The sequence below is a fragment of the Balaenoptera acutorostrata genome, chromosome 9, assembly GCF_949987535.1.
Source record: "Balaenoptera acutorostrata chromosome 9, mBalAcu1.1, whole genome shotgun sequence".
Lineage (NCBI taxonomy): Eukaryota > Metazoa > Chordata > Mammalia > Artiodactyla > Balaenopteridae > Balaenoptera > Balaenoptera acutorostrata.
Genome location: NC_080072.1, coordinates 8,259,923 through 8,283,509, shown reverse-complemented (window position 1 = coordinate 8,283,509; position 23,587 = coordinate 8,259,923). Strand labels below are relative to the sequence as shown.

Genomic DNA, 23,587 nt, shown 5'->3' with positions numbered 1-23,587 from the left:
AGCACGCAGTGGTCTGCAGGTGTGCGGGCTGCAGCCAGGAGTGGCTGACGCTCCGACCCCCACCTCCAGCCCCAACCCCTTGCAGGGAAGGTAAGCCGGCCGGTGGCTGGAGACCCAAGGACCCTTCTCTTCCTCGCCCTCCGGCAGCCCCTCTGCCCAGCATGCCTCTCTCCATGTGGCAGCCTGGACTTTCCACTGCCCTAGAGAGGCTTCGGCTGGTTTGGGATGATGGAGCTGACCTTTGGGCCTGACTGGAGCTATTTTCTGACCTGGGCTCACAACCATTTCTAGGGTGGGCAGCTGCCAGTGCGGGCTTGGGCTGGGCTGTGGGCTGAGCAAGCTGACGGAGGTTGTGCTCAGCTCTGGCATCGAGCTGGGTCATGTTGAGTGAGGCCCTTCTTATTCTTACCGGGCCTTGTCTTCCCGTCTGCAAGAAGGGAGAGGGCTGGGCAACATAGACTCTGAAGATCCCTTCAGCCCAATCATCTGTGATGGAGAGAGGGTCTGAGGTTTGCCTGCAACAACTCAGCTCCCAGCGTCTTGCTGCTGCCGTGGCATTCTGGCTTACGGGCTTGCTCTCTGGGACCCCGCCTGTCCCGGGCACCACAGGCAGCCTACCAGGCCCCAGCTGCCCACCCTGCCTCCTTCCCACCCTCTCCCCAGAGCTGCCGCAGCCATGGCGGGGATGAAGACAGCCACAGGGGACTACATCGACTCGTCCTGGGAGCTGCGGGTGTTTGTAGGAGAGGAGGACCCCGAGGCCGAGTCGGTCACCCTCCGGGTCACAGGGGAGTCACACATCGGTGGGGTGCTCCTGAAGATCGTGGAGGAGATCAGTGAGTGCCCACCGCCCCCGCTGCCCACGGGGTCCCCTGGCACTTCCGGACCAGCCCTGCTGCGTGGCCCTCGATAATGGAGTCACAGTGACTCAGGCACCAGCTTAATCATTTGGTTCCAAAAAAGACATTTCCCCAACTTAACTTCCCCTCCCTCCCACTGTTTTTCCTCCTTCCCTCCCGCTCCAACGGGTTCCACTAAGACCCCAAGGAGCAGACCTGGCCACGGTCCTCCGTTCACCCACTTCTGGGGCAGGAGAGGCCTTGCCTGGGCTGAGGCAGAGGTCCCATTCTGGGGGTCGAGAGGAGCCCAGAGGGGGATCCTGCTGACTTGGGGACGGGCTCCCACACCCTCTCCCCGGGCGGGCGGAAGCCCTCAGCAGGCGGGTGACAGGCCCAGCCTGGGTGGGAAGGCCCTGCCCCCACAGGAAGTTACAGCACAGCCGCCTGTGGTGTCAGCCCTGGAGGGGAGCAGGGCCACTGACACGGGGGCTTCTCATCGCCTTCCCCTGCTGGGGGTGTGGGCTGCCCCTTCCTGGGAGGGCGGCGGGCTCGCTCCGATAGCCAGAGCCGGAAGGCAGGCCCGCGATAGTGCCAGCCAGCCTGGGTCCTGGGTCCCCCGGGGGTGGGGGTGAGTGGGTTTCCTCAGACCCAGCCAACCCGCCGTGGGCGGCCTGGGAGGGAGGTCAGTGGCTTGTGGACAGCACGGGGCCTCAGGGCAGCCCGGCCACAGGGCTGAGGTGGTGAGGGAAGCCTCCAGAAGGCAGGGCCCAAGGAGGTTGTGAAAGCAGAAGTGGAGAGTAGAGGGTCCCTCAGGAGACCGGGTGTCAGAGACTCAGGCAGGCTTGGCCGAGCAGGGCGGAGAGGGTGAAGACCAGGTGCTCCAGGAGAAGAGCCGGCTGGCCCCGGGGCATGGCCCACAGTGAAGCGAGAGGCCTGAACCAGCGGCCAGCCGGACCCACCCCTCCACCCGCTGCTGGGCCCCCGGGGTCAAGTCCTTCCAGATCCTGTCCCCAGCCCCGAGGATACTGTTGTGCCCACCCCCCCAACTCCCACTCATTCCTTAGCACATCAGAGGTCTACTGACGGCCATGCTGGCTGGGCCAGCCCCTGACCTGGAGCGCAGCCGGGCAGGTGGGACCGCCCTTTAGCTGCCGGCACAGGGCTGAGTGTTGGCTGCTGCACCTAGCCTGGGACAATATGAATCCTGAGAGGGGGCCACAGCAGGGAGGAGCGAGGCGACACACTGGGGCACGGGGACGTGCGGCTCTGAATTGGAGCCCCAAGGCTGGGGAGGACTCCTGGAGTATGACGAGAAACGAGGCTGGGGTGAATGCCATAAGGCGTCTTGGACTCCATCCCGGAGGTGGAGAGCAGCTGTGCCGAAGGGTTTCCAGTGCGAGGCTGTCAGGCTAAGGCAGGCCCCTTGGGTCGGGTGAGGATGGACTGGTGAGTTTGGAGGAGGGCTGGCATTGGTAAAATGTGGTGGCTAAAAGTGAAAGGGAGGAAGCTCGGGCCTGGCAGGAGAGCCGCTGTCACCCAGTCCCCAGGGAGCTGACGAGGGGAGGGGGCACCTCTGTCCAGTGTCAGGCAGAGCGAGGCGAAGTGGAGCACCTTAGGGCTGGGACTAGGAGTCACTGCATTTATAGTCCCAGAGCTGGGCACGTGGGCTGGTGAACAAGGGTTTCCGGAATGATCGAAGCCAGTGGACGTGCCCCTTAGCCAGTGGCTTGGGGGTTTCTGGCCTGGGGCTCACAGCAGGAAGATGGAGCCGTAGACTAGGTGAGACCCCGGGAAGAGGCCGTGGCTAAGGAGGGAGAAGAGGGTCCTCTGACTGAGCCAACGGGGAAGCACGGGGGCAGGCCAGGAGAGGGGGCCAACGAGACAGAACAAGAGCAAAGGGTCAGGAGGAGACGGGGAGTGGGTGCCACAAAACCAAGAACAGAGTGAAGGCACAGAGGGCGACTTCAGGGCAGGAGGAAGAGGGAGGGGGGCGGGGCAGAGGACGGGACCACTCCCCAGGAGGGGCTTTGACACTAGTGGGCTCTGCTCTTCCACTGTGCTCACCTGGCACCAGTTCAGGCTCCTGAAGGGAAGGTGGAGAGGCGAGCACGTGTCCTCCTTCACTAGCTGCATGACCTCGAAGTGCTCGCATTTCTAACCGAAGGCCCATGCGCTGTGTTGATGCGGCCGCGTGCCTGGGTCACTCAGTGTCCATTGCTGCTCACACCTCAGGAGCTAGAAAACTGAGGCCCAGAGAGGTTCAGGTCTTGGCGAAGGTCACAGAGCTAGTAACCACTAGATATTTATGGAGTGCCTGCTGCTGCGTGCCCGGCACAGCCCCAGGCCCTGCAGTTGCCTCTGGCTCCCGGGAATGCCAGGGAGAAGCCATGAAGCCAGGAACTGCGGGAGGACACAGGAGGTGCTGTACAGGGGAGCCCAAGGCACTGGAGTGCGTGAGGCGGGAGCACTGAGATTCTGGGTTGGGGGCTCCCCTGGGAAGTGACTCCCCTCAGTAGCAACTGAGCCCAGGGGACAAGCAGGGTGAGCCAGCAAAGAGCCATTCTGCCGTGACCTCCGTCCTAGCCCCCAAGCCAACCCCGCCCGGCCCCGCCCCTGGCCTGGGCAGGGGAGCGGCGGTCACCACCTCTGAATTCCAGGCTTGTGCTCAGCACTGGGGGCAGGGCCCTCCAAGGCTGACGTGGTCCCCCCTTGCCTGTGGCCTCACAGACCGGAAGCAGGACTGGTCAGACCATGCCATTTGGTGGGAACAGAAAAGACAATGGCTGCTGCAGACCCACTGGACACTGGACAAATACGGGATCCTGGCGGACGCCCGCCTCTTCTTTGGGCCCCAGCACCGGCCTGTCATCCTGCGGCTGCCCAATCGCCGTGCCCTGCGCCTCCGAGCCAGCTTCTCCCGGCCCCTCTTCCAGGCTGTGGCTGCCGTCTGCCGGCTCCTCAGTGAGTCCCGGCTGGTCCCCACTCTGCCCCCTGCAAGGGTCCTGCCAGGGGGCACGTTCCCTCCCTTTCCAGGCCCAGCTGTTGTCACCTCGGCCTTGCTGATCTGTTCCCCACCCGGCTTGTGGGGCTGGGCCCTGCCCCGAGCTGCCCGTGGGTGGGGCGGGTGGTCACGGGGCAGGACCCCAGCCCCCGCCGAGACCCTTGCTCCTCTCAGGTATCCGGCACCCTGAGGAGATGTCTCTGCTCCGGGCTCCTGAGAAGAAGGAGAAGAAGAAGAAGGAAAAGGAGCCGGAGGAGGAGGTGTATGACTTGACCAAGGTCGTCCTGGCCGGGGGTGAGTGCAGGCGGGGCAGCCCAGGGGCGGCCACAAGGGCAGGCCCCGGACGCCTGGGGTCGGGGCCGGGCCTGGTTGACCGTGACCCGCACTCCAGGCGTGGCACCTGTGTCGTTCCGGGGGATGCCAGCCCACTTCTCAGACAGTGCCCAGACCGAGGCCTGCTACCGCATGCTGAGCCGGCCCCTCGCACCGCCAGACCCCCTCCTGCTCCAGCGCCTGCCTCGGCCCAGCTCCCTCTTGGACAAGACCCAGCTCCACAGCAGGTGCCTCGCCTGCCGGGTCTTCACCTGCCCTTGTGCCTGAGCTTCTGCTCCCAGAGCCCACACCCTCCCCTGTGTCCTGCTCATCCCAAACCCACGCCTGTCCCCAGGCCTTTCCTGCATGGGTGTGCTTGCCCCAGCCCCTGCCCAGCCCCTGCCCAGCCCGCCCCACTGCCCCCGACTCAGCCCTGACCCTGCCTCTGCCTGCGCTGCGGCCCAGGTGGCTGGACTCGTCGCGGTGCCTCATGCAGCAGGGTGTCAAGGCTGGGGACATGCTCTGGCTGCGCTTCAAGTACTACAGCTTCTTCGACCTGGATCCCAAGGTGGGCTGGGTCAGGGAGAAGGGGTGTCTGGATCAGTGGGACACGGGGACCTTGCTTCGGGGGTCTGGGCTCTGGGAATGTTAGACACTTGTAGGGGTCTGTCCATCTGTCCATTTGTCCATCCACACCCGTTTATTAACTCCACCGACATGGTGCTGGGCCCCAGTTGATGGCAAGACCTGTTTCTCAAGGACCGTCAGGGAGATAATGACCACAGCTCAGTGTAGACGGTTGTAGGTGCCCCTGGGAAGGCTGCTCAGGTGGGAGGCACCCACACCTGCACTCAGGGAAGGCTTCCTGGAGGCGGTGGCACTGGGACCTGCAGGGACTAGGGGCAGGTGAAAGATGAGGCTTTGCGGGCAGGCACCTGTGTGCCTCTCTCCCTCCCTGCCTGCCGTCCCCACCGGCCACCAAGAGGCTCCATGAATCCATCTGGAAAACCTCCAGGTGCTCCCTCTACCTGTGGCCCCACTTCTCTGCACCGCTTCACTGCAAAACTGCTAAATGCCATTGTCTCTAGACCCCTGGGGTCCAGCGTCTTTGCTCCCCGGAAGCCTTTCCTGTGGGTGCCCCTCGACTCCCTCTCTCTCCTCAGCCAACTCTATCCTAGAGTCTTCTATCCTGGAGTCCCTGTCCTGCTGAGGTGACCACGCCCTCCATGCCATCTGTTCCCTGCTCACTTCCCATCCACTTCTTTTTTTTTTTTTTTTTTTTGGCTGCGCCACGTGGCATACAAGATCAAACCTGCACCCGCTGCAGTGGAAGTGTGAAGTCTTAACCACTGGACGGCCAGGGAAGTTCGCCATCCACTTCTTAGTTGGCCACTTGGGATCCCCACGCGCACAGGGGTCTGCAGCTGCCCTGCCCAGGTTCCTCAGCCCTTCCTCCTCTCTCCACAGCCTCTGGGAGTTGCGGGCTCCAGGGCTCCATCCCCAGCCTCCTTCTCTCTACCCTTTCTCCCAGGAAGCTCCAGCCTCCTGGATTTAAGGATCATCTCTGTGCTCTTTATAGATTTACCACCTCCAGCCCAGACCTCTCTCCCCTGAGCTCTAGACTCTCATGTCCAACTGGCTGTCTCTGCTCTGGCACCTAACAGGCATCTCAGCTTCTGCCTGAAACAGAACTCTTTTTTTTTTTTTGAAAGTAGCCTTCCACTAGGATAAGCCTACTTGTTTTGGACATAGTAACCTTTTAAAATTATTTATTTATTCATTTGTTTATTTATTTATTTATTTGCTGCATTGGGTCTTCGTTTTTGCGCGCAGGCTTTTCTCTAGTTGGGGTGAGCGGGGCTACTCTTCGTTGCGGTGTTCAGGCTTCTCATTGCGGTGGCTTCTCAAAGCACAGGTTCTAGGCGCGCGGCCTTCAGTAGTTGCAGCACACAGGCTGAGTAGTTGCGATGCATGGGCTCAGTAGTTGTGGCGTGTGGGCTCAGTAGCTGTGGCACGCAGGCTCAGTAGTTGTGGCTCGACGGGCTCTAGAGCACAGGCTCAGTAGTTGTGGCGCACGGGCTTAGTTGCTCGGCGGCATGTGCGATCTTCCTGGACCAGGGATCGAAGCCGTGTCCCCTGCATTGGCAGGTGGATTCTTAACCACTGCACCACCAGGGAAGTCCTGAAACAGAACTCTTGATTCCAAGTCTGCCCAGCACATCCTCCCACCATGGACTCATGGCAAAATCCCTGCACTTACACTATTCTGGGTCTTTCCCTTTCCCTCTCATCTCATCCCTCATTGTGTCCTGTTGATCCTTCCTTGAACTAAACATCCCAAACCACCCGTTCCTCTCTGTCTCTTCATCTGTCCAACATCAGGCTCTCTCATGTGGGTTGCTGCAACCCCTCCTAATGGACCTCTCTGCTCCTTTGGCCTCCCCAACCTCCACGCAGCATCTGGAATGAACGTTTATGTGCATTAGGTCCTGTCAATCCTGCTTAAAAGGCTGCTGTGGGTGCCTGTGGCCCAGGACCATGCTGATCTGGCCCTGGCGCTGCCCACTCCCTCCCACCCGCCCGGCCTCCCTTTCCTCTCCTTCCACATCCCTGCTCCTTCCTCTCCTCCAGACTGTTGTGCCCTTTTCCCGCCTTCCCTGCCTTCTTTTGTTTGTTGGTTTTTATTGGAGTATAGTTGATGAACAATATGATCTAAGTTACAGGTATACCATGTAGTGATTCACAATTTTTAAAGGTTATACTCCATTTATAGTTATCATAGAATATTGGCTATGTTCCCTGTGTTGTACAATATTCCCTGCCTGCTTTTTATTTTTTAAATTTTTTAATTAAATTTTTTTTTTTTTTGGCTGTGCTGCGCAGCTTGCGGGATCCCCCACCAGGGGTCAAACCTGGGTCCCTGGCAGTGAAAACACCGAGTCCTAAACCACTTGACTTCCAGGGAATTCCCACCCCTGCCTTCTTTTGGATTGAGTAGTTTTCATGATTCCATTTATCTCCTTTATAAGAGTGTATTATCATCTATGCTGCTTTTTTTTTTCTTTTTTTGGCAGTTGCTTTAGGGGTTATAATTACCATCCAGCGAAACACCGCTTCACTACAGTGTAAGAACCTTGTGGTGGGATCCCCTCTTCCCCTCCCAGCCTCTGTGGTCTTGTTATCACACACTCCCCTTCTACATACGTCAAAGCCCACGATACATTGTCATCCTTGTTGCTGCTATTCTTATTTATTTATTTATTTATTTATTTTGCTGCGCCGCGCAGCTTGCAAGATCTTAGTTCCCTGACCAGGGATCGAACCCGTGCCCTTGGCAGTGAAAGCACGGAGTCCTAACCACTGGACTGCCAGGGAATTCCCTGTTGCTGTTATTATTATGATGATGGCTGTATTGAGAAATAATACATATAATTTGCCCGTTTAAAGTGTACAACTCAATGGTTTTTAGTATATTCACAGAGTTGTGCAACTATCACCACAATCAGCTTTAGAACATTTTCATCATCCCCAAAAGAAATCTCACACCCATTAACAGTCACTCCTCATTTATCCCCTAGCCCTCCTCAGCCCCAGGCATCTACTAATCTCTTTTCTGACTCTATAGATTTGCCTGTTCTGGACATTTCATATATATGAAATCGTGCAATATGTGGCCTTTTGTGGCTGGCTTCTTTTACTTAGCGTAATGTTTTCAAGGTTCATCCATGTTGTAGCCTGTCTCAGTGTTTCATTCCTTTTTATTGTAAAATTATATTTCATTGTACATATATGCCACACTTTATTTATCCATTCATCAGTTAATAGATGTTTGTTTTACCCCCACTGGTTGGTTGTTATGAACAATCCTGCCATGAATATTCATGTACAAGTTTTTGAGTGGGCATATATTTTCATTTCTCTTGGGTATATATCAATACCTAGGAGTAGAATTGTTGAGTCATCATCATGATTATTTTTACTTTAACCAGTCCATTTTTTTTTAACATCTTTATTAGAGTATAATTGCTTTACAATGGTGTGTTAGTTTCTGCTTTAAAACAAAGTGAATCAGTTATGCATATAAATGTCTCCGTATCTTTTCCCTCTTGCGTCTCCCTCCCTCCCACCCTCCCTATCCCACCCCTCTAGGTGGTCACAAGGCACCGAGCTGATCTCCCTGTGCTATGCGGCTGCTTCCCACTAGCTATCTATTTTACATTTGGTAGTGTATATATGTCCGTACCAGTCTCTCACTTTGTCCCAGCTTACCCTTCCCCCTCCCCGTATCCTCAAGTCCATTCTCTAGTAGGTCTGCGTCTTTTTTCCCGTCTTGCCCCTAGGTTCTTCATGACCACTTTTTTTTTTTTTTTTTAGATTCCATATAAAAATATGGAACGCTTCACGAATTTGCGTGTCATCCTTGCGCAGGGGCCATGCTAATCTTCTCTGTATCGTTCCAATTTTAGTATATGTGCTGCCAAAGCGAGCACAGTCCATTATTTTTTTATTACACTTTTAGTTTTGAGATAACTGTAGATTCACAGACAGTTGTAAGAACAAATACATGAGATCCCAGATACCTGGGGACTCGTTACCCAGTTTCCCCCAACCAGTATCACAACCAGGACCTTGACATGATACAGTCAAGACACAGAACAGTTCCATCAGCAAATTGTCCTGCAAACGCATTTTTAAAATATGGAAAGCAGTCTTTTCTCTCTGCCTACACACTCACCATTCCCTGTGCTCCTTATTCCTGTGTATCGATCTGGATTTCCAGCTGGTATCATTTTCTGTCTGCCTGAAGGACTTCCTTTAACATTTCTTGTCAAGCTGGTCTACTGGTGATGAATTCTTTCAGCTTTTGTATGTCTGTATAAGTCATTATTTTGCCTTTGATTTTGAAAGATATTATTTGGTGTAGAGTTCTTGGTTGACTTTTTTTTTCCTTAAAAATTCTGCCTCACAGTCTTGTGGCTTGTCTCTCTTTGTTCATCTGTATGTAACACGTGTTTTTTCTGACTGCTTTTGTTTTGTTTTTTTTTTACTTATGGCTGCGTTGGGTCTTCGTTTCTGTGCGAGGGCTTTCTCTAGTTGTGGCGAGCGGGGGCCACTCTTCTTCGCGGTGCGCAGGCCTCTTCACTATCGTGGTCTCTCTTGTTGTGTAGCACAGGCTCCAGACGCGCAGGCTCAGTTGTTGTGGCTCACGGGCTTAGTTACTCCGCGGCATGTAGGATCTTTCCAGACCAGGGCTTGAACCCGTGTCCCCTGCATTGGCAGGCAGACTCTCAACCACTGTGCCACCAGGGAAGCCCCTTTCTGACTGCTTTTATGATTTTCTCTTTATCACTGGTTTTAAACAATCTGATGATCACGTGCCTTGGTTCGCTTCAGGTTTCTCATGCTTGGGGTCCATTGAGCCTCCTCAATCTGAGTTTATAGTTTTCATCAACTTTGGAAAAATTTTGGTCTTTATTTTTTCAGATATATTTTCTGCCCCCCCCGCCTCTTTTATGGGATTCTGATCACATGACTATTAGACTGCTTAAAATCATCCCACAGCTCACTGATGCTCTGTTCAGTTTTTTTTTTTCCCAGTCTTATTTTTCTGTGTTTCATTTTGGATAGTTCTATCGCTCTGTCTTCAAGTTTACTAATCTTTTCTTCTCCCGTGTCTAGTATGTCATTAATACACTGCCTAGAAGTTCAATTTTGACCTTTTTTAATATTTTCCATCTCTCCTTAACATGCTCATGCTTTTCTCTACCTTCTTGAACATACAGGATATATTTAAAATAATTTTTTTTAGTGTTTTTTTCTACTAATTCTATTATCTGTGTCATTTCTGGATTTACTTTTATTGACTATTTATCTCCTAATTATGAGTTGTATTTTTCTGCTTGTTCTCATGCCTGGAAATTTTTTTTGTTTCTTGGAAAATTTTTATTTGATGCCAGACACTACAAATCTTATGTTCTTGGGTCCTGGATTTTTTTTTTTTTGGTAGTGCTTTAAATATCTTCAAACCTTGTTTGGGGGTGAAGTTAAGACACTTGGAAACAGTTTGATCCTTCTAAGGTTTGCTTTGAACATGAACTAAGCATTATAATTTATAATAATTAAATAATAATTAATTAGATCAGAAAAAAAGCATCTTTTAATCTAGGGCTAATTTACCCCATTATTGTGGCAAGAGCCTTCTGAGTTTTTTTTTTTTTTTTTTGCCACACGGCTTGTGGGATCTTAGTTCCCTGACCAGGGATTGAACCTCGGCCCTTGGCAGCGGTCACCACTGGACCACCAGGGAACTCACGTGTTCTGAGTATTCTGATGTTATATATATGATGAGGCTTCTCTAATCTGTGTTGGGAATATGAACTATTCCCACCCTCATGTGAGCTCTGGTAAGTGTTCCACCTGCTCCTTTTAGTGTTTCTTTCTAGCCTGGAGTTATTTCCTTATACACGTGTGCTGATCAGTACCCAGCTAATGACTAAAGAGGAGCCCTCTGCTGATTTCCATCCAGAGTTTTCTCTCTGTGCAGCTCTGTCCTCTGCAACACTCTGTCCAGTGAATTCTAGCTGCCTTGGACTCCCCAGATTCTCAACTGCACCTGCTCACCTCAGGGAATATGCTGGGCTCCGTTTGGGGTCCTACCCTTGGCTACAGCAGGCACACTTGCTCCAGGCAGCAAGCTGGGGCAACGTCACCATTCACTTGTTTCCATTCTCTCAGGGATCCCTGTTCTGTGTGGTCTGTTGTCCAGTATCTAAAATCCGTTTGGTCTTTGTCGTTTTCTTTGTTTTAATTAAATTTTAGGGAATTCCCTGGATGTCCAGTGGTTAGGGCTCTGTGCTCTCACTGCTGAGGGCCCAGGATCAATCCCTGGTTGGAGAACTAAGATCCCACAAGCTGTGTTTCATGTCAAAAGAAAAAAAAAGCCTAAATTTTATTTTTAATCAAAGTAACATATGGTGGCTTAAAGAGTTGAATAGTCCTAATAGTAATAACAATAAAACAAAACAAAACAAAACAGTTCCCTGCCCCACCTCTCTTTTTCCCAGATTTCTGATCCCTAGAGACTATAGGTTTTGACTCTGTAGCTTTTTATTCTAGTGTTTACATCTATATGACAAGCTTATATATGTCTATTCCCTTGACTTTTTCATTTCACGCATAATCTATTCACTTTGTATGAAAGGTGAAGATTTATCTGTCTTATATCCTCCCTCCTTCCCCCACAACACACGCATCTCTTTGCATCTTTCCAGTTGAGCTGTGTTGTAGCTTTTGGTTAAAACAACGTGAGTGTGGCTGTAAATAGTAACACATATAAATAACGTTCTTAGCTAAGCCACAGAGTAACTATACTTCCTTTCTTGGTTTATTTCTTTTCTATTAATTGTCTGTCTGTGTACAATTAGAAGAGAGACCCCAAAAGGCTATCTGGACACTCTCTGTGAGTCTGTGGCTTGCCATGGGGCATCTTCAGCGTGATGAGGTGGGATGTTCTATAACCAAGCCCCTCCAACATTGCAACCTAAGGACAATGCCCCTTTCAAAATGATTGATCACCTTAGGATATCAGTCAGTGTTATTTCCTGGTCAGAACCATGGAATGGTAGCAGTCTAGACCCACTGCTTAACTGTTGTCCTTGAACTTCCCTTCACTATTTCCTGGGAATTCCTATATTGGATTTCTTGATTCCTGGATCTCTTGTGTTCCTTTTTCTTGACTGACTCCCTCATCTTGATGGAGCATATATTTCAATAGCTTCCCCTAAAATGGTAAAATATTAATAGCTTCCCCTAAGTGGTTTGAAATCCTGTGTGTTTGAGAAGGTTGCTGTTCTACCCTCACTTGCATGATAGTTTGGCTAGGTCCAGAATTCTAGGTTTGAAACATTTTCCTGCCAAATTTTGAAGCCACCTTCCCATTGTCCTCTAGTTTCCAGTGTTGCTGTTGGGGAGTCCAATGCCATTTTTTATTTTCAATCCTTCCATGTGTGACCCTTTTAATTTTTCTTGAAAGGGGAGGGGAGGCCCCAGAAGCTTTTAAGAATCTTCTTGGGAGTTGCCTGGTGGTCTAGTGGTTAGGATTCAGCACTTTCACTGCTGTGGCCTGGGTTCAAGCCCTGGTAGGGGAACTGAGATCCTGCAAGCCATGCAACGTGACCAAATGAAAACAAAAGCAAAAACACAAAAGAATATTCTCCTTATCACTTGGTGTTTAAAAATCTCTCAATAGTATGTCCTCGTATGAATCTTTCTTCATTGATTGTCCCGCACACTTGCTGAGCCCTTTCAAATCAGGGTCCTCCAGTTCTAGAATAATGTTCTATACAATCTCTTTAATAATTTACTCCCCTCTATTTTTCTGCTTTTTTTTTTTTCCTGGAACTTAGTAGATGTTAGACCTCCTAGATTAATTTTTAAAAGAAAAAAATTAGACATTTATATTTTCTTTCTTTTTTTTAATGCTTGTTGTCTTTTTGTTCTACTTTCTGGAAAGTTCCTTGACTTATCTTCCAAATGAGCTATTGAATTTTTAATTTCCGCAACTGTCTTTTTAAATTCTAAGAGCTCTTATTTTCTGACTGTTCCTTTCTGAAGTGTTTTTTGTTTTGTTTTGTTTTTTAGTGTAACATACATTTAGAAATATTCACAAATGTAAACCAACAAAACTTTACCAGCCTTCAGAAGCCAAGCAGTATTTCCCACAGGGGGAACCACTAATGTTACTGCTAACACCATAGATTAGTTTTGCCTGTATTTGAAATTTACATAAATGAAATCACGCAGTCTATACTCTTTTGTGTCTGGCTTTTTTCACTCAGCATTATGCTTGTATAAGTCATCCATGTTCATATAGTGGTAGCATATTTCTCACTGGTGGGTAATATTCCATGCTGTCAATATACCACAACTAATTTTCCATTCTGTTGTTGATGAGCATTATGCAATTTTCAGTTTGGGCTATTATGAATAGAGATACTGTGAACATTCCAGCATATGTTTTTGGTGAACATATGTACACGTTTCTATAAGGTATATACCCAGAGGTGGAATTGCTGGGTTGTGGGGCAGGCATTGGTTTAGCTGTAGTAGATAACTACACACTCATACACCCCCACCAGCAGTGTATGTGTTTCAGTTGTTCCACAACTTCACCAGCAGGTATTTCCTACCTTTTCCATTTTAGCCATTCTGGTAGGTGTATAATAGTATCTCACATGGTATTTTGTTTGTTTCTTCAAGCAGCTTTACTGAGATATAACTTACAGACCATAAAAATTGCCCACTGTAAGCAGTTTATTCTTAGTAAAGTTATACAGTTGTGCAGCCATCACCACAATCCAGTTTTAGAACATTTACATCACCCCAGAAGGTTCTCTAGTGCCCATTTGCAGTCATTCCTCATCCCACACCCAACCCCAGGCAACCAATGATGTGCTTTTTAAAAAAAATTATTTATTTGTTTGTTTTTATTTTAGCTGCATTGGATCTTTGTTGCTGCGTGCAGGCTTTCTCTAGTTGCAGCGAGCGGGGGCTACTCTTCGTTGTGGTGTACTTGCTCTAGGTGCTTGGGCTTCAGTAGTTGTGGCACACAGGCTCAGTAATTGTGGCTCACGGGCTCTAGAGCATGCAGGCTTCAGTAGTTGTGGCATGTGGGCTCAGTAGTTGTGGCTCACGGGCTCTAGAGTGCAGGCTCAGTAGTTGTGGCACACGGGCTTAGTTGCTCTGTGGCATGTGAGATCTTCCCAGACCAGGGCTCGAACCCATGTCCCCTGCATTGGCAGGTGGATTCTTAAACACTGCGCCACCAGGGAAACCCTGATGTGTTTTTTATGTGGCTTTAATTTACATTTTCCTGATGACTAATCAAGTTGACAACTTTTTAATATGGCTATTAGCCATTTGGATATCCTCTTTTGCGAAGTTTCTTTCCAACAGTTTTGCCAGTTTTTATATTGAGTTGCTTGTCTTTTTCATATTGCTTTGTAGGAGTTCTTTATATATTCTGTACATGAGTACTTTGACAGATAAACATATTGTGAATATATTTTCCCACTCTGTGCTTTGCCTTTTCATTCTCTTAGTGGTTTATTTTGCTAAGCAGAAGCTCCTAATTTTAATATAATCTGAGTCATATTTTTTCTTTTATGATTAATATTTTTTGCACCCTGTTTAAGAAATCTTTTATTCTAAGGTCACACAGATGTAGGCCTATTTTTCTCCAAAGACTTTATTGTTTTAACTTTGATATTTAGATCTTTGACCCAAATGGAATTGATATTTGTATGTAGTGTGAGGTAGGGATACAAAAACTTTTTTAATTTTTTAAAAAAATTTATTTATTTTTATTTATTATTTATTTTTGGCTGTGTTGGGTCTTCGTTTCTGTGCAAGGGCTTTCTCTAGTTGCGGCAAGCGGGGGCCACTCTTCATCGCGGTGCGCGGGCCTCTCACTGTCGCGGCCCCTCTTGTTGCGGAGCACAGGCTCCAGACGCGCAGGCTCAGTAGTTGTGGCTCATGGGCCTAGTTGCTCCGCGGCATGTGGGATCTTCCTAGACCAGGGCTCGAACCCTTGTCCCCTGCATTGGCAGGCAGATTCTCAACCACTGCGCCACCAGAGAAGCCCTTTAATTTTTAAATTAAAAAAATTTTTACCATATGGGTATCCAATTGACCCAGGTCCATTTAGTGAAAAGAGCGTCCTTTCCCCAGTGATGGCAAGGTCACCTTTGTCTTAAGTCAGGTGAACATACATGTGTGGGTCTCTCTCTGACTCTCTTTGATTACATTGATCAATTTGTCTCTCTTTGTGAATGCCATGCTGTCTTAATTACTATAACTTTATAATCACGTTTCTTTTATTTGTTTATATTTTATTTTAATAAAAAATATTTATTTATTTATTTATGGCTGCGTTGGGTCTTCGTCACTTCGCGTGGGCTTTCTCTAGTTGCGGGGAGCGAGGGCTACTCTTCGTGTGGTGCACGGGCTTCTCATTGCGGTGGCTTCTCTCGTTGCAGAGCACGGGCTGTAGGCGCACACTCTCAGTAGTTGTGGAGCACGGGCTTAGTTGCTCCGTGGCATGTGGGATCTTCCTGGACCAGGGCTTGAACCAGTGTCCCCTGCACTGGCAGGCAGATTTTTAACCACTGCGCCACCGGGGAAGCCCTGCATTGGGTCTTTGTTGCTGTGTGTGGGCTTTCTAAAGTTGGGGTGAGCAGGGGCTACTCTTCGTTGTGGTGCGCGGGCTTCTCATTGCGGAGGCTTCTCTTGTTGCGGAGCACAGGCTCTAGGCACGTGTGCTTCAGTAGTTGTGGCTCACGGGCTCTAGGGTGTAGGCTTGGTAGTTGTGGCACACAGGCTGAGTTGCTATCTTCCAGGACCAGGGCTTGAACCTGTGTCTCCTGCATTGGCAGGCGGATTCTTAACCACTGCGCCACCAGGGAAGCCCCACATTCCTTTTAAAAATAGCATCCTGTTATTTTATGAGTGCAGTATTTTGTCTCTGTAAGGATTCTGACTGGTGTTTGAAGTTTTTTCTGCTCCCTGCGTTGTCTTTATTTCCTCCAAGCTCTTTTTTTCCCCTGTCTGACTATAGTTCATGGGTCTCTGTTGTTCATTCCAGCAGCTTTCCTAAAATGTGGGTAATCCCTGCCTGTCTTTTCATATTTAGAAGTAAGGCTCTAAGAAGCCAGTTGGAAACCCTGAATGGATGAATAGGGCTTGGCATTTTAGGCCTCCTGGGGAAGATGGGGCAGGAATGCCACTTTCTGTGGGGGTTTTCTCTTTGGCTTCTCAGCAGTGAATGCTCTGATCTCCTGACTGGGGAATAGAAGGCTCATTGCCAATGTGTTTGGTGACAAGTGGGGAAGGGCTGGGGATGTCTCACCTTTCAAAATGCCAACTTTCCCTTAATTCAGCTGTTTTCAGCACAATGCACCCCACACCCAGATGTACCAAATGCAGGGGTACCTCTGTCTCAGCATCTCGAGAGTAAATCTCTGGTTTCTACCTGGTGCCAGCTGGCTGTCGCTTGGCTGCAGGGAGTGGGGAGGGAAGTGCTCTTTTTATAGATTTTCTGCGGTCCTCATTTCAGCCCACCCTCGCCTCCCAGAGGATCCCAGACCTGAGCCTGTCCGCCATGTGAACTGGATGCCTTTGTTCAGATCTTAGTTTTTTTGCTGTTGGCTTTCTGATCTTTTTTTTTTTTTTTTTTTTTAACATCTTTATTGGAGTATAATTGCTTTACAATATTGTGTTAGTTTCTGCTGTATAACAAAGTGAATCAGCTATATGTATACATATATCCCCATATCCCCTCCCTCTTGCATCTCCCTCCCACCCTCCCTATCTCCCCCTTCTAGGTGGTCACAAAACTCATTAGTGCTTTTGCCATAGAACAAGAAAGGGAAAAAGGTGCGAGATCCCAGCTCTCCTTCCCTGCAACTCAGTTCCTGTTCATGTTTTTGCTTGTTCATCTTCCAACATTTTGGTGGTATCTCTCACCAGCTGTAGTTGTCTCCCCTCTCTCTTCTTTGTCCTTTTGGGTTTATCCTTTTTATGCCTTTGCTATCAATTTTGGTGGGTTTCAGAGGGAGCGTGGGCTTGGTCTTCTGTGGGTAACTGGGATCCCCCTTTGAGTTCCTTCTCTCTGGAATGTTCTTCCTACCACTCTTCCCTTCAGTGGCTTGTCCATCCTCAGGTCTCAGCGCAGCATGTCACCTCCCCAGGGAAGCTTTCCTGGAATGCTTCCTCCTGTAGAGTAGCCCCCCTGCCCCAGCACCCCAGTTCCCTTCTCTCTCATCACCATCAAACTTGTGGGCTTCCTGCCTGAGCACACAAGTGAGGCGCCCTTTGGAAGCTACTTCCTTTATCGCTTTGATCGTTCTCCTGAATCACTTCACTTACCTACTGACTGGTTTACTCAGTCCCCCTTGTCCATTCAGCAGCGTGCAGGGCGCGCAGTAGACAAATACTCAATATCTGCACAAAGAGGTTTAGAGGGAAGGAGCTGCCGCTTGCCTGGGCAGATGGGGCTGGCAGGCTGGGAGGCTGGGATTGGGGCTGTGCAGCCACCAGATGAGCTTGCACAGCACAGAGGCAGGACTGAGGCCCGAGGCGCGCAGGAGCTGGCTGCAGGGGGTGTTCAGGGCAGTTAACACCCGGCCAACCCAGCCTCCCCCTCCCACCACTCCAGACAGAGCCGGTGAGGCTGACGCAGCTGTACGAGCAGGCTCGGTGGGACCTGCTGCTGGAGGAGATTGACTGCACCGAGGAGGAGATGATGGTGTTTGCAGCCCTACAGGTGCCGGGCAGGCCTGGGGACCCTGGGGGGCTACAGGTGCGCGCCCTACAGGTGCGCGCCAGGCCCAGGGCAGGGAGGGTGTTCCAGAGGGGACCCATCTCTGGGGAAGCCCAGCTGAGGGCACTGTTGGGCTAAGGGGCTGCCCGCTCAGCCCTCCTTGGTCACATGCTCCTCCCAGTACCACATCAACAAGCTGTCCCAAAGTGGGGAGGTGGACGAACCGGCTGGCACAGACCCGGGGCTGGATGACCTGGATGCAGCCCTGAGCAACCTGGAGGTGAAGCTGGAGGGGTCGGCGCCTACGGACGTGCTGGTGAGGAGGGGTCCCAGTCAGGGGTTGGGGTCAGGGTCAGGTGCAGGGACCAGGTCCCCCCTGACTCCTCTCCTCCCCAGGACAGCCTCACCACCATCCCAGAACTCAAGGACCATCTCCGGATCTTCCGGTGAGTTTGGGCCCAGAATTGGCAGCCCGGCTGGAGGGGCCCAGTGTGGAGAGAGGACAGGAGGGAGGGAGGGGGCCTGTCACGAACCTCCCACCTCACCCTCAGGCCCCGGAAGCTGACCCTGAAGGGGTACCGCCAGCACTGGGTAGTGTTCAAGGAGACCACGCTGTCCTACTACAAGAGCCAGGACGAGGCCCCTGGGGACCCCATTCAGCAGCTCAACCTCAAGGGTGAGTGAGGGCGGATTGGCCAGGAGAGGGACAAGGGCTGTGTGCTGGCCGGGTGAAGGCTCTCACTTGTCTCCTCCTGGGGGTGGGGAAGATGCCCTCTGACCTGTGGCCACTGTTCAGGGCTGGCGTTCACCCAGGGCCCTCTCAACAGGGCTCCCTTCCCCAGCCTAGCCCACCCCTTCTTCCTCCAGGCTGTGAAGTGGTCCCTGATGTCAACGTCTCAGGCCAGAAGTTTTGCATTAAACTCCTGGTGCCCTCCCCTGAGGGCATGAGTGAGATCTACCTGCGGTGCCAGGATGTGAGTGAGGGCTGGGCAGGGGCCAGGGCTGAGGCTGGAGTGGGGATGGGGCCGGGGCTGAGCCAGGCCAAGGGCAGGGGGCTGAGCTAGAGCCTCGCCAGCCCCTCACCTCCCTCTCCACCCCTCCCACCCCAGGAGCAGCAGTATGCCCGCTGGATGGCCGGCTGCCGACTGGCCTCCAAGGGCCGCACCATGGCGGACAGCAGCTACTCCAGCGAGGTGCAGGCCATCCTGGCTTTCCTCAGCCTGCAGCGGACAGGCGGCGGGGGCTCGGGCAACCACTCCCAGGGCCCTGACGCCTCCGCTGAGGGCCTCAACCCCTACGGGCTTGTCGCCCCCCGCTTCCAGCGAAAGTTCAAGGCCAAGCAGGTGCCAGAGGGAGGAGGTGGCGGGAATGGCCAGACGGTTTACCTGGCCACCCTTGCCCCTGGATGTCCACAGAGCCTTCCTCTGGAAATGCACACGCTCACTCACTCCTTCTCCCACCTGGGTCCCTGAGACTGAACGTGCTGGTCCCCACCCTCTGGGGGGGGTGGTCACGGTCCAGCTGCCCACGTCCACCTCAGGGCCCGGCTCAGCTCACATTTGCTGAACGGTGAGAGGGTGCACTCGGGTGGACCCACACTGGGCACTGGCCCTGCCCCAGGCTCAGCATCCTGTCTTCCTGATGGGGACAGGCAGGGGGTCTCAGGGACCTTGGCAGCCCCTCACCAGCATTGTCCCACAGCTCACTCCACGGATCCTGGAAGCCCACCAGAATGTGGCCCAACTCTCGCTGTCTGAGGCCCAGCTGCGCTTCATTCAGGCCTGGCAGTCCCTGCCTGACTTCGGCATCTCCTATGTCGTGGTCAGGTATGAGTACCACCCCAGTCCACTCTGCTAAGCACCATCTCTGAAGATGGTAAAGCCATCTGAAGCCTTCCTTCCTGTCCTCTGCGGGGAGACCTTACCGAGGGCACCCTGCGTGCACCCCCTCCATCCTGCAAACACAAGAGAGGGATCAGGCGGGGAGAGCAGGAGATCCCGCACCCGTCCCAGCTCTGCCACAGACCATTTCCTCTCTGGGCCTTGGGCAGCTGATCTGCAGGACAGGGTTGGGTGGCTGCTGTGACAGGAAGTGCCCCCTTTGACTGCCCATTTTCCAAGCCTGCAAAGATAGGAGCAACTGGAGGACGATGCTACAAGAAAAAAGTTGCTATCGAAGAGCATGGACTCTTTGCCTGACGCTGCTAAATGCTATCATCGTGATTATATTGATTAACCCCCATTTTCCAGATAAGGAACTTGAGACCCAGAGAACCTAAGTGATTTAGGTTCTCTGCTAAATGCTATCATCGTGATTATATTGATTAACCCCCATTTTCCAGATAAGGAACTTGAGACCCAGAGAACCTAAGTGATTTACTTGCCAGCTTGCTGCTGAGCTCCGCACCTGGCTGTCTGGGAGGGCTCTGGGGCCATGCGGGGTGGGGCCCCGGCTCACACTCTCCCCTTGGGCACCAGGTTCAAGGGCAGCAGAAAAGACGAGATTCTGGGCATCGCCAACAACCGACTGATCCGCATCGACTTGGCCGTGGGCGACGTGGTCAAGACCTGGCGCTTCAGCAACATGCGCCAGTGGAACGTCAACTGGGACATCCGGCAGGTGGGCCCGGAGTGAGGGTGGGGGAGGGACACGGGGCTGGGCCAGACCCAACCAGGGCAGGGCTGCTCCTTCATCCCACCCCCTACCAGCCCTCTGACTGCCCACCCCGCAGGTAGCCATCGAGTTTGACGAGCACATCAACGTGGCTTTCAGCTGCGTATCTGCCAGCTGCCGCATCGTGCATGAGTACATCGGGGGCTACATCTTCCTGTCAACGCGGGAGCGGGCCCGCGGGGAGGAGCTGGACGAGGACCTCTTCCTGCAGCTCACAGGAGGCCACGAGGCCTTCTGAAGCCTGTCTTACTGCCCCTGCCCCACTCACCACCTTCCATGACCGCTCCAAAGCCCACCACACCCATTGGGATTCACTGCCCACACCCTCTCCAGACGTGCACTGACCGAGCTGGGCACATTCACCCACTGTCACTGGCCTTGTGTAGACCAGGGACCTGGCTGGGCCAGACTCCGCCATCCCCCAGGCTAGGGAGGGTGGGCTCTAGTTTTTACAGCACCCGCCCTTCCCTTGTGTGAGTGACCAAGACCAACACCCCTGACCTAGCTGTAGTCCCCGAGCACATGAGGAAGACTGGCTACAGCTACAGGACGATGACTCACAGGTTCAGACTGGAGTTTCTCTTTTGTTATCTTTTTACATTTAAAAAAAATAAATATTTTATTGTTGGGTCATCCTTCTTCCTCTGGAGCTGTGCTTGGGGTCACTCTGACACTCTGTCTCTTCATTACCAGCCAAGGAGAGGGGCTTTCCTGAGAGAGAAAAGAGTTGGTTAGCGAAGGGAGAACTAAGTCATTCTGGGGTTGGGAGCTGGGAAAGAGGTGAGGGCAGAGGGCACAGGTTTCAGGCACAAAGAATAGGGGTGGGGTGGTGGTTCTTACGGGTAGGGCGTAGCTGCAGGGCCTCCTTGAAATACTTGGGAGGCAGGACGCCATCAGCGTTCCCTGGAGTCAGGATCACCCCGTTAGCAGAGCGGAAGAAGGGGATTCCATCTGCAGACAGAGCCAGAGATGTGACTCATGCCCTCTCTGAAGGCCTGGGGCAATACCTGCTGTGTCCAGACTCACCTGCCAGGGCCAGGGGCCCGTTGATGAACACGGCCACTTCGCAATTTGGCCGCATGCCTGAGTAGACAATTGGAGCTGGGGTCTGGGGCGTCTGGCTTGTAGTTATCAAACCTGGGTGGGCTGGGGTCCTGAGCTCATTGCAGTGTGGGTGGGGGGTTGCTCCTGCATGCAGGGCTTGGGCTGCCCCTGGACAAGAGGCTATGACCCTTGGAGGGGGATCTGGGAGGACAGAATGGGTGGGAGTAGCTTGGGGGGGCACTGACCACTGACGACACCAGGGTCCCCAGGCAGTCCCGCGGCCAGGTGGATGTGCGTCCTCCCCCGGCAGGACAGGCCCTTGAGCAGGATGGATGGCCAGTGCCGCCAGAATGTGCCATGGACGAGCATCAGGGGCAGGGCCTGCAGGGCCTCCAGGGGAATCAGCTCCAACTCAGGTACCTGGGATGGATGGGGGAACGGGCAGCAGTGAGACCCCCTCACAGACAGAGGTCTCACATGGCTCTCCCACTTGTCCCCTTAGCTCCCACCTGCAGGGAGTGACCCTGATTGGCCCGGATGAGAGGGCCGGCGCCGGGGTCCCCTGGCCGCAGGGCGAACCGCTGCTTCCCATTGGTGTCCACCACGCGCTGCACATCTTCAACTGAGAAGCTGCAGAACTGGGGCAGCTGCAGGAGGGTGCCCAGGGGCACAAAACCATCTGTGGGCAGGTAGAGTGGTCAGGAGCTGAACTTGCTCTGGCTTGGGCCAGAGTTAACAGGGGAAGCCACAGGCAACAAGAACAGAGCCCGTGTGACCTATAGAAAGTCTCCCCTGGGACTTCCCTGGTGGCACAGTGGTTAAGAATCCGCCTGCCAATGCAGGGACACGGGTTCGAGCCCTGGTCCAGTAAGATCTCACGTGCCACGGAGCAACTAAGCCCGTGCGCCACAACTACTGAGCCTGCGCTCTAGAGTCCACGAGCCACAACTACTGAGCCCGCGAGCCGAGAGCCTGTGCTCCTCAACAAGAGAAGCCACTGCAATGAGAAGCCCGCACACCGCATCGAAGAGTAGCCTCCACTCGCCGCAACTAGAGAAAGCCTGCACGCATCAACGAAGACCCGAGGCAGCCAAAAATTTAAAAAATAATTAAATTAAAAAAAAAAAAAAGAAAGTCTCCCCTTTCTGAGCCTCAGTTTCTCAACTTATATGGGAATAGGATCTGCCTCATGGAGGGTCACAAAGATCAAGTGACCCTTTTGAGCACAGTACCCAGCCCAGAGTGGACGCTCAATAAACATCAGTTGCCCCAACACACCCGCAGTGCCCAGTCTTGGGATAAGTGTTTATTGGGCCACTGGGCTGGAGGTATCACCAGGCCTGGCCCAGATAGAGGCTCCTCTCCCAGTCTGCCCTGGACATGATACTGGGCTCTGGGCCTCAGTCTTCCCTATACACGGAAGGGATGTACCTTCTGTGCTGTTCCCATAGGACTGCGGTGGGAGCCATGAGGGAAGGCAGTCACAGACAGGCTCACACTGTTCCCGGGGCTCCAACCACTCCTGGGCCCAGCCTCTAAGATGCTCACTTACCGGCCCCCATGGGAAGCCCCAGCTTCAGGGCCCCGTGGCGCAGGGCATAGGACAGAGCCTTGGACAGTTGTACATCTCGGTCCTGAAAGAGCCCAGAGGTGGCCGTTAGTCCCCGTGGTGACCCTGCCCTGCTGCTCACCCTGAACTCAGCGATCTGCTGTAGGAGACCAGAGGGAGAGGTGTCCCTGTGCTCCCCGGGAACAGCACAATCCATCTGCCCCCACTCCCACCCCACCAGCATTTCCCAGGGAGCAGGACTCAGAGTCCCCCTCCCCTGCCCTCCCACATTAGGAGCAGGGGTGAGGGTGGAGGGGGCGCACCTGTTCCCGGGGTCTGTGAGCCCTTCTACCCTTGGGCCCTGCTGCTTCCTGCCTCCTTCCTCTAGAGGCGTTCATGGCCAAGACCTGTGGGGAGCAGTGAAATGTGGAGACTGTTAAGGACCTTCCCATGTCCCCACGCTGCCCAGAAAGTCACAAAGCCTCAGGATGTGAGAGCTGGGGGGAGGGGGATATTCAGATTTCTAAATTCACTTCCCACCCCTAACTCCCTGGTGCAGATAGGGAAACTGAGGCCCAGCAGGCAAGACTTGCCCAAGGTGACACTCTGTCAGCCACAGGGCCCAGGGGAGTCGAGCCCCAGCGACCCAGGCTCCTGGTCTGCCCCGCAAAGCGGGCCTGCGGAGGCGGGGCCGGCAACCAGGCTAACGGGGCAGAAATGTCTGGGCCGGTCAGAGAGACAGAGCCGGGACACACGGGAAGGCTCACCGACTCCGGGGGCCAGGCAGCTGACCCCGACGGGCCCTGACCGCCAGGACCGGCCAATGAGAAGCCGAGGAAGAAGGGGGCGGG

At 52.8% G+C, this 23,587-nt stretch overlaps 2 protein-coding genes and 1 non-coding gene across 4 annotated transcripts; 1 reads left to right on the top strand and 2 right to left on the bottom strand.

Annotated features, from left to right (window-relative positions):
* On the top strand, positions 1-20,582 carry FERMT3 (FERM domain containing kindlin 3). Its single transcript, XM_007174333.3, has 15 exons — positions 1-90; positions 664-836; positions 3,567-3,800; positions 4,015-4,134; positions 4,232-4,400; positions 4,618-4,720; positions 17,366-17,473; positions 17,652-17,786; positions 17,867-17,916; positions 18,022-18,146; positions 18,338-18,444; positions 18,580-18,813; positions 19,172-19,296; positions 19,948-20,089; positions 20,202-20,582. Exons 2-15 carry the CDS (start codon positions 677-679, stop codon positions 20,379-20,381), a joined length of 1,992 nt encoding a protein of 663 aa, XP_007174395.1. The 5' UTR covers positions 1-90; positions 664-676; the 3' UTR covers positions 20,382-20,582.
* LOC114236765 (U6 spliceosomal RNA) lies at positions 8,536-8,642 on the bottom strand. Its single transcript, XR_003622632.1, has one exon. It is a non-coding gene; the product is annotated as a U6 spliceosomal RNA (small nuclear RNA).
* Positions 20,582-23,579, bottom strand: TRPT1 (tRNA phosphotransferase 1). 2 transcript variants are annotated; one of them, XM_007174334.2, is made up of 8 exons: positions 23,504-23,579; positions 23,060-23,143; positions 22,740-22,821; positions 21,697-21,866; positions 21,433-21,607; positions 21,170-21,226; positions 20,984-21,094; positions 20,582-20,854 (listed from the first exon to the last, which is right to left on the bottom strand). In XM_007174334.2, the coding sequence occupies exons 2-8, from the start codon at positions 23,132-23,134 to the stop codon at positions 20,763-20,765; spliced, it is 762 nt and encodes a 253-aa protein (XP_007174396.2). In that variant the 5' UTR covers positions 23,135-23,143; positions 23,504-23,579; the 3' UTR covers positions 20,582-20,762. The 2 variants fall into 2 exon arrangements, with proteins under 2 accessions (XP_007174396.2, XP_057409835.1); XM_057553852.1 differs by lacking the exon at positions 23,504-23,579 and adding an exon at positions 23,330-23,471.
* Between the last annotated feature and the right edge of the window lie 8 nt (positions 23,580-23,587).

Bases quoted from the DNA above. Each gene is read 5' to 3' on its own strand.
- TRPT1 (XM_007174334.2), bottom strand. From the start codon at position 23,134: ATGAACGCCTCTAGAGGAAGGAGGCAGGAAGCAGCAGGGCCCAAGGGT. The intron at 21,608-21,696 runs GTGGGAGCTAAG...CATCCATCCCAG, and splicing joins ATCAGGGTCACTCCCTGCAG to GTACCTGAGTTGGAGCTGAT. The intron at 21,095-21,169 runs GTGAGTCTGGAC...CTCTGTCTGCAG, and splicing joins CGGGCCCCTGGCCCTGGCAG to ATGGAATCCCCTTCTTCCGC.
- FERMT3 (XM_007174333.3), top strand. From the start codon at position 677: ATGGCGGGGATGAAGACAGCCACAGGGGACTACATCGACTCGTCCTGG. The intron at 3,801-4,014 runs GTGAGTCCCGGC...TGCTCCTCTCAG, and splicing joins TGCCGTCTGCCGGCTCCTCA to GTATCCGGCACCCTGAGGAG. The intron at 18,147-18,337 runs GTGAGTGAGGGC...TTCTTCCTCCAG, and splicing joins TCAGCAGCTCAACCTCAAGG to GCTGTGAAGTGGTCCCTGAT.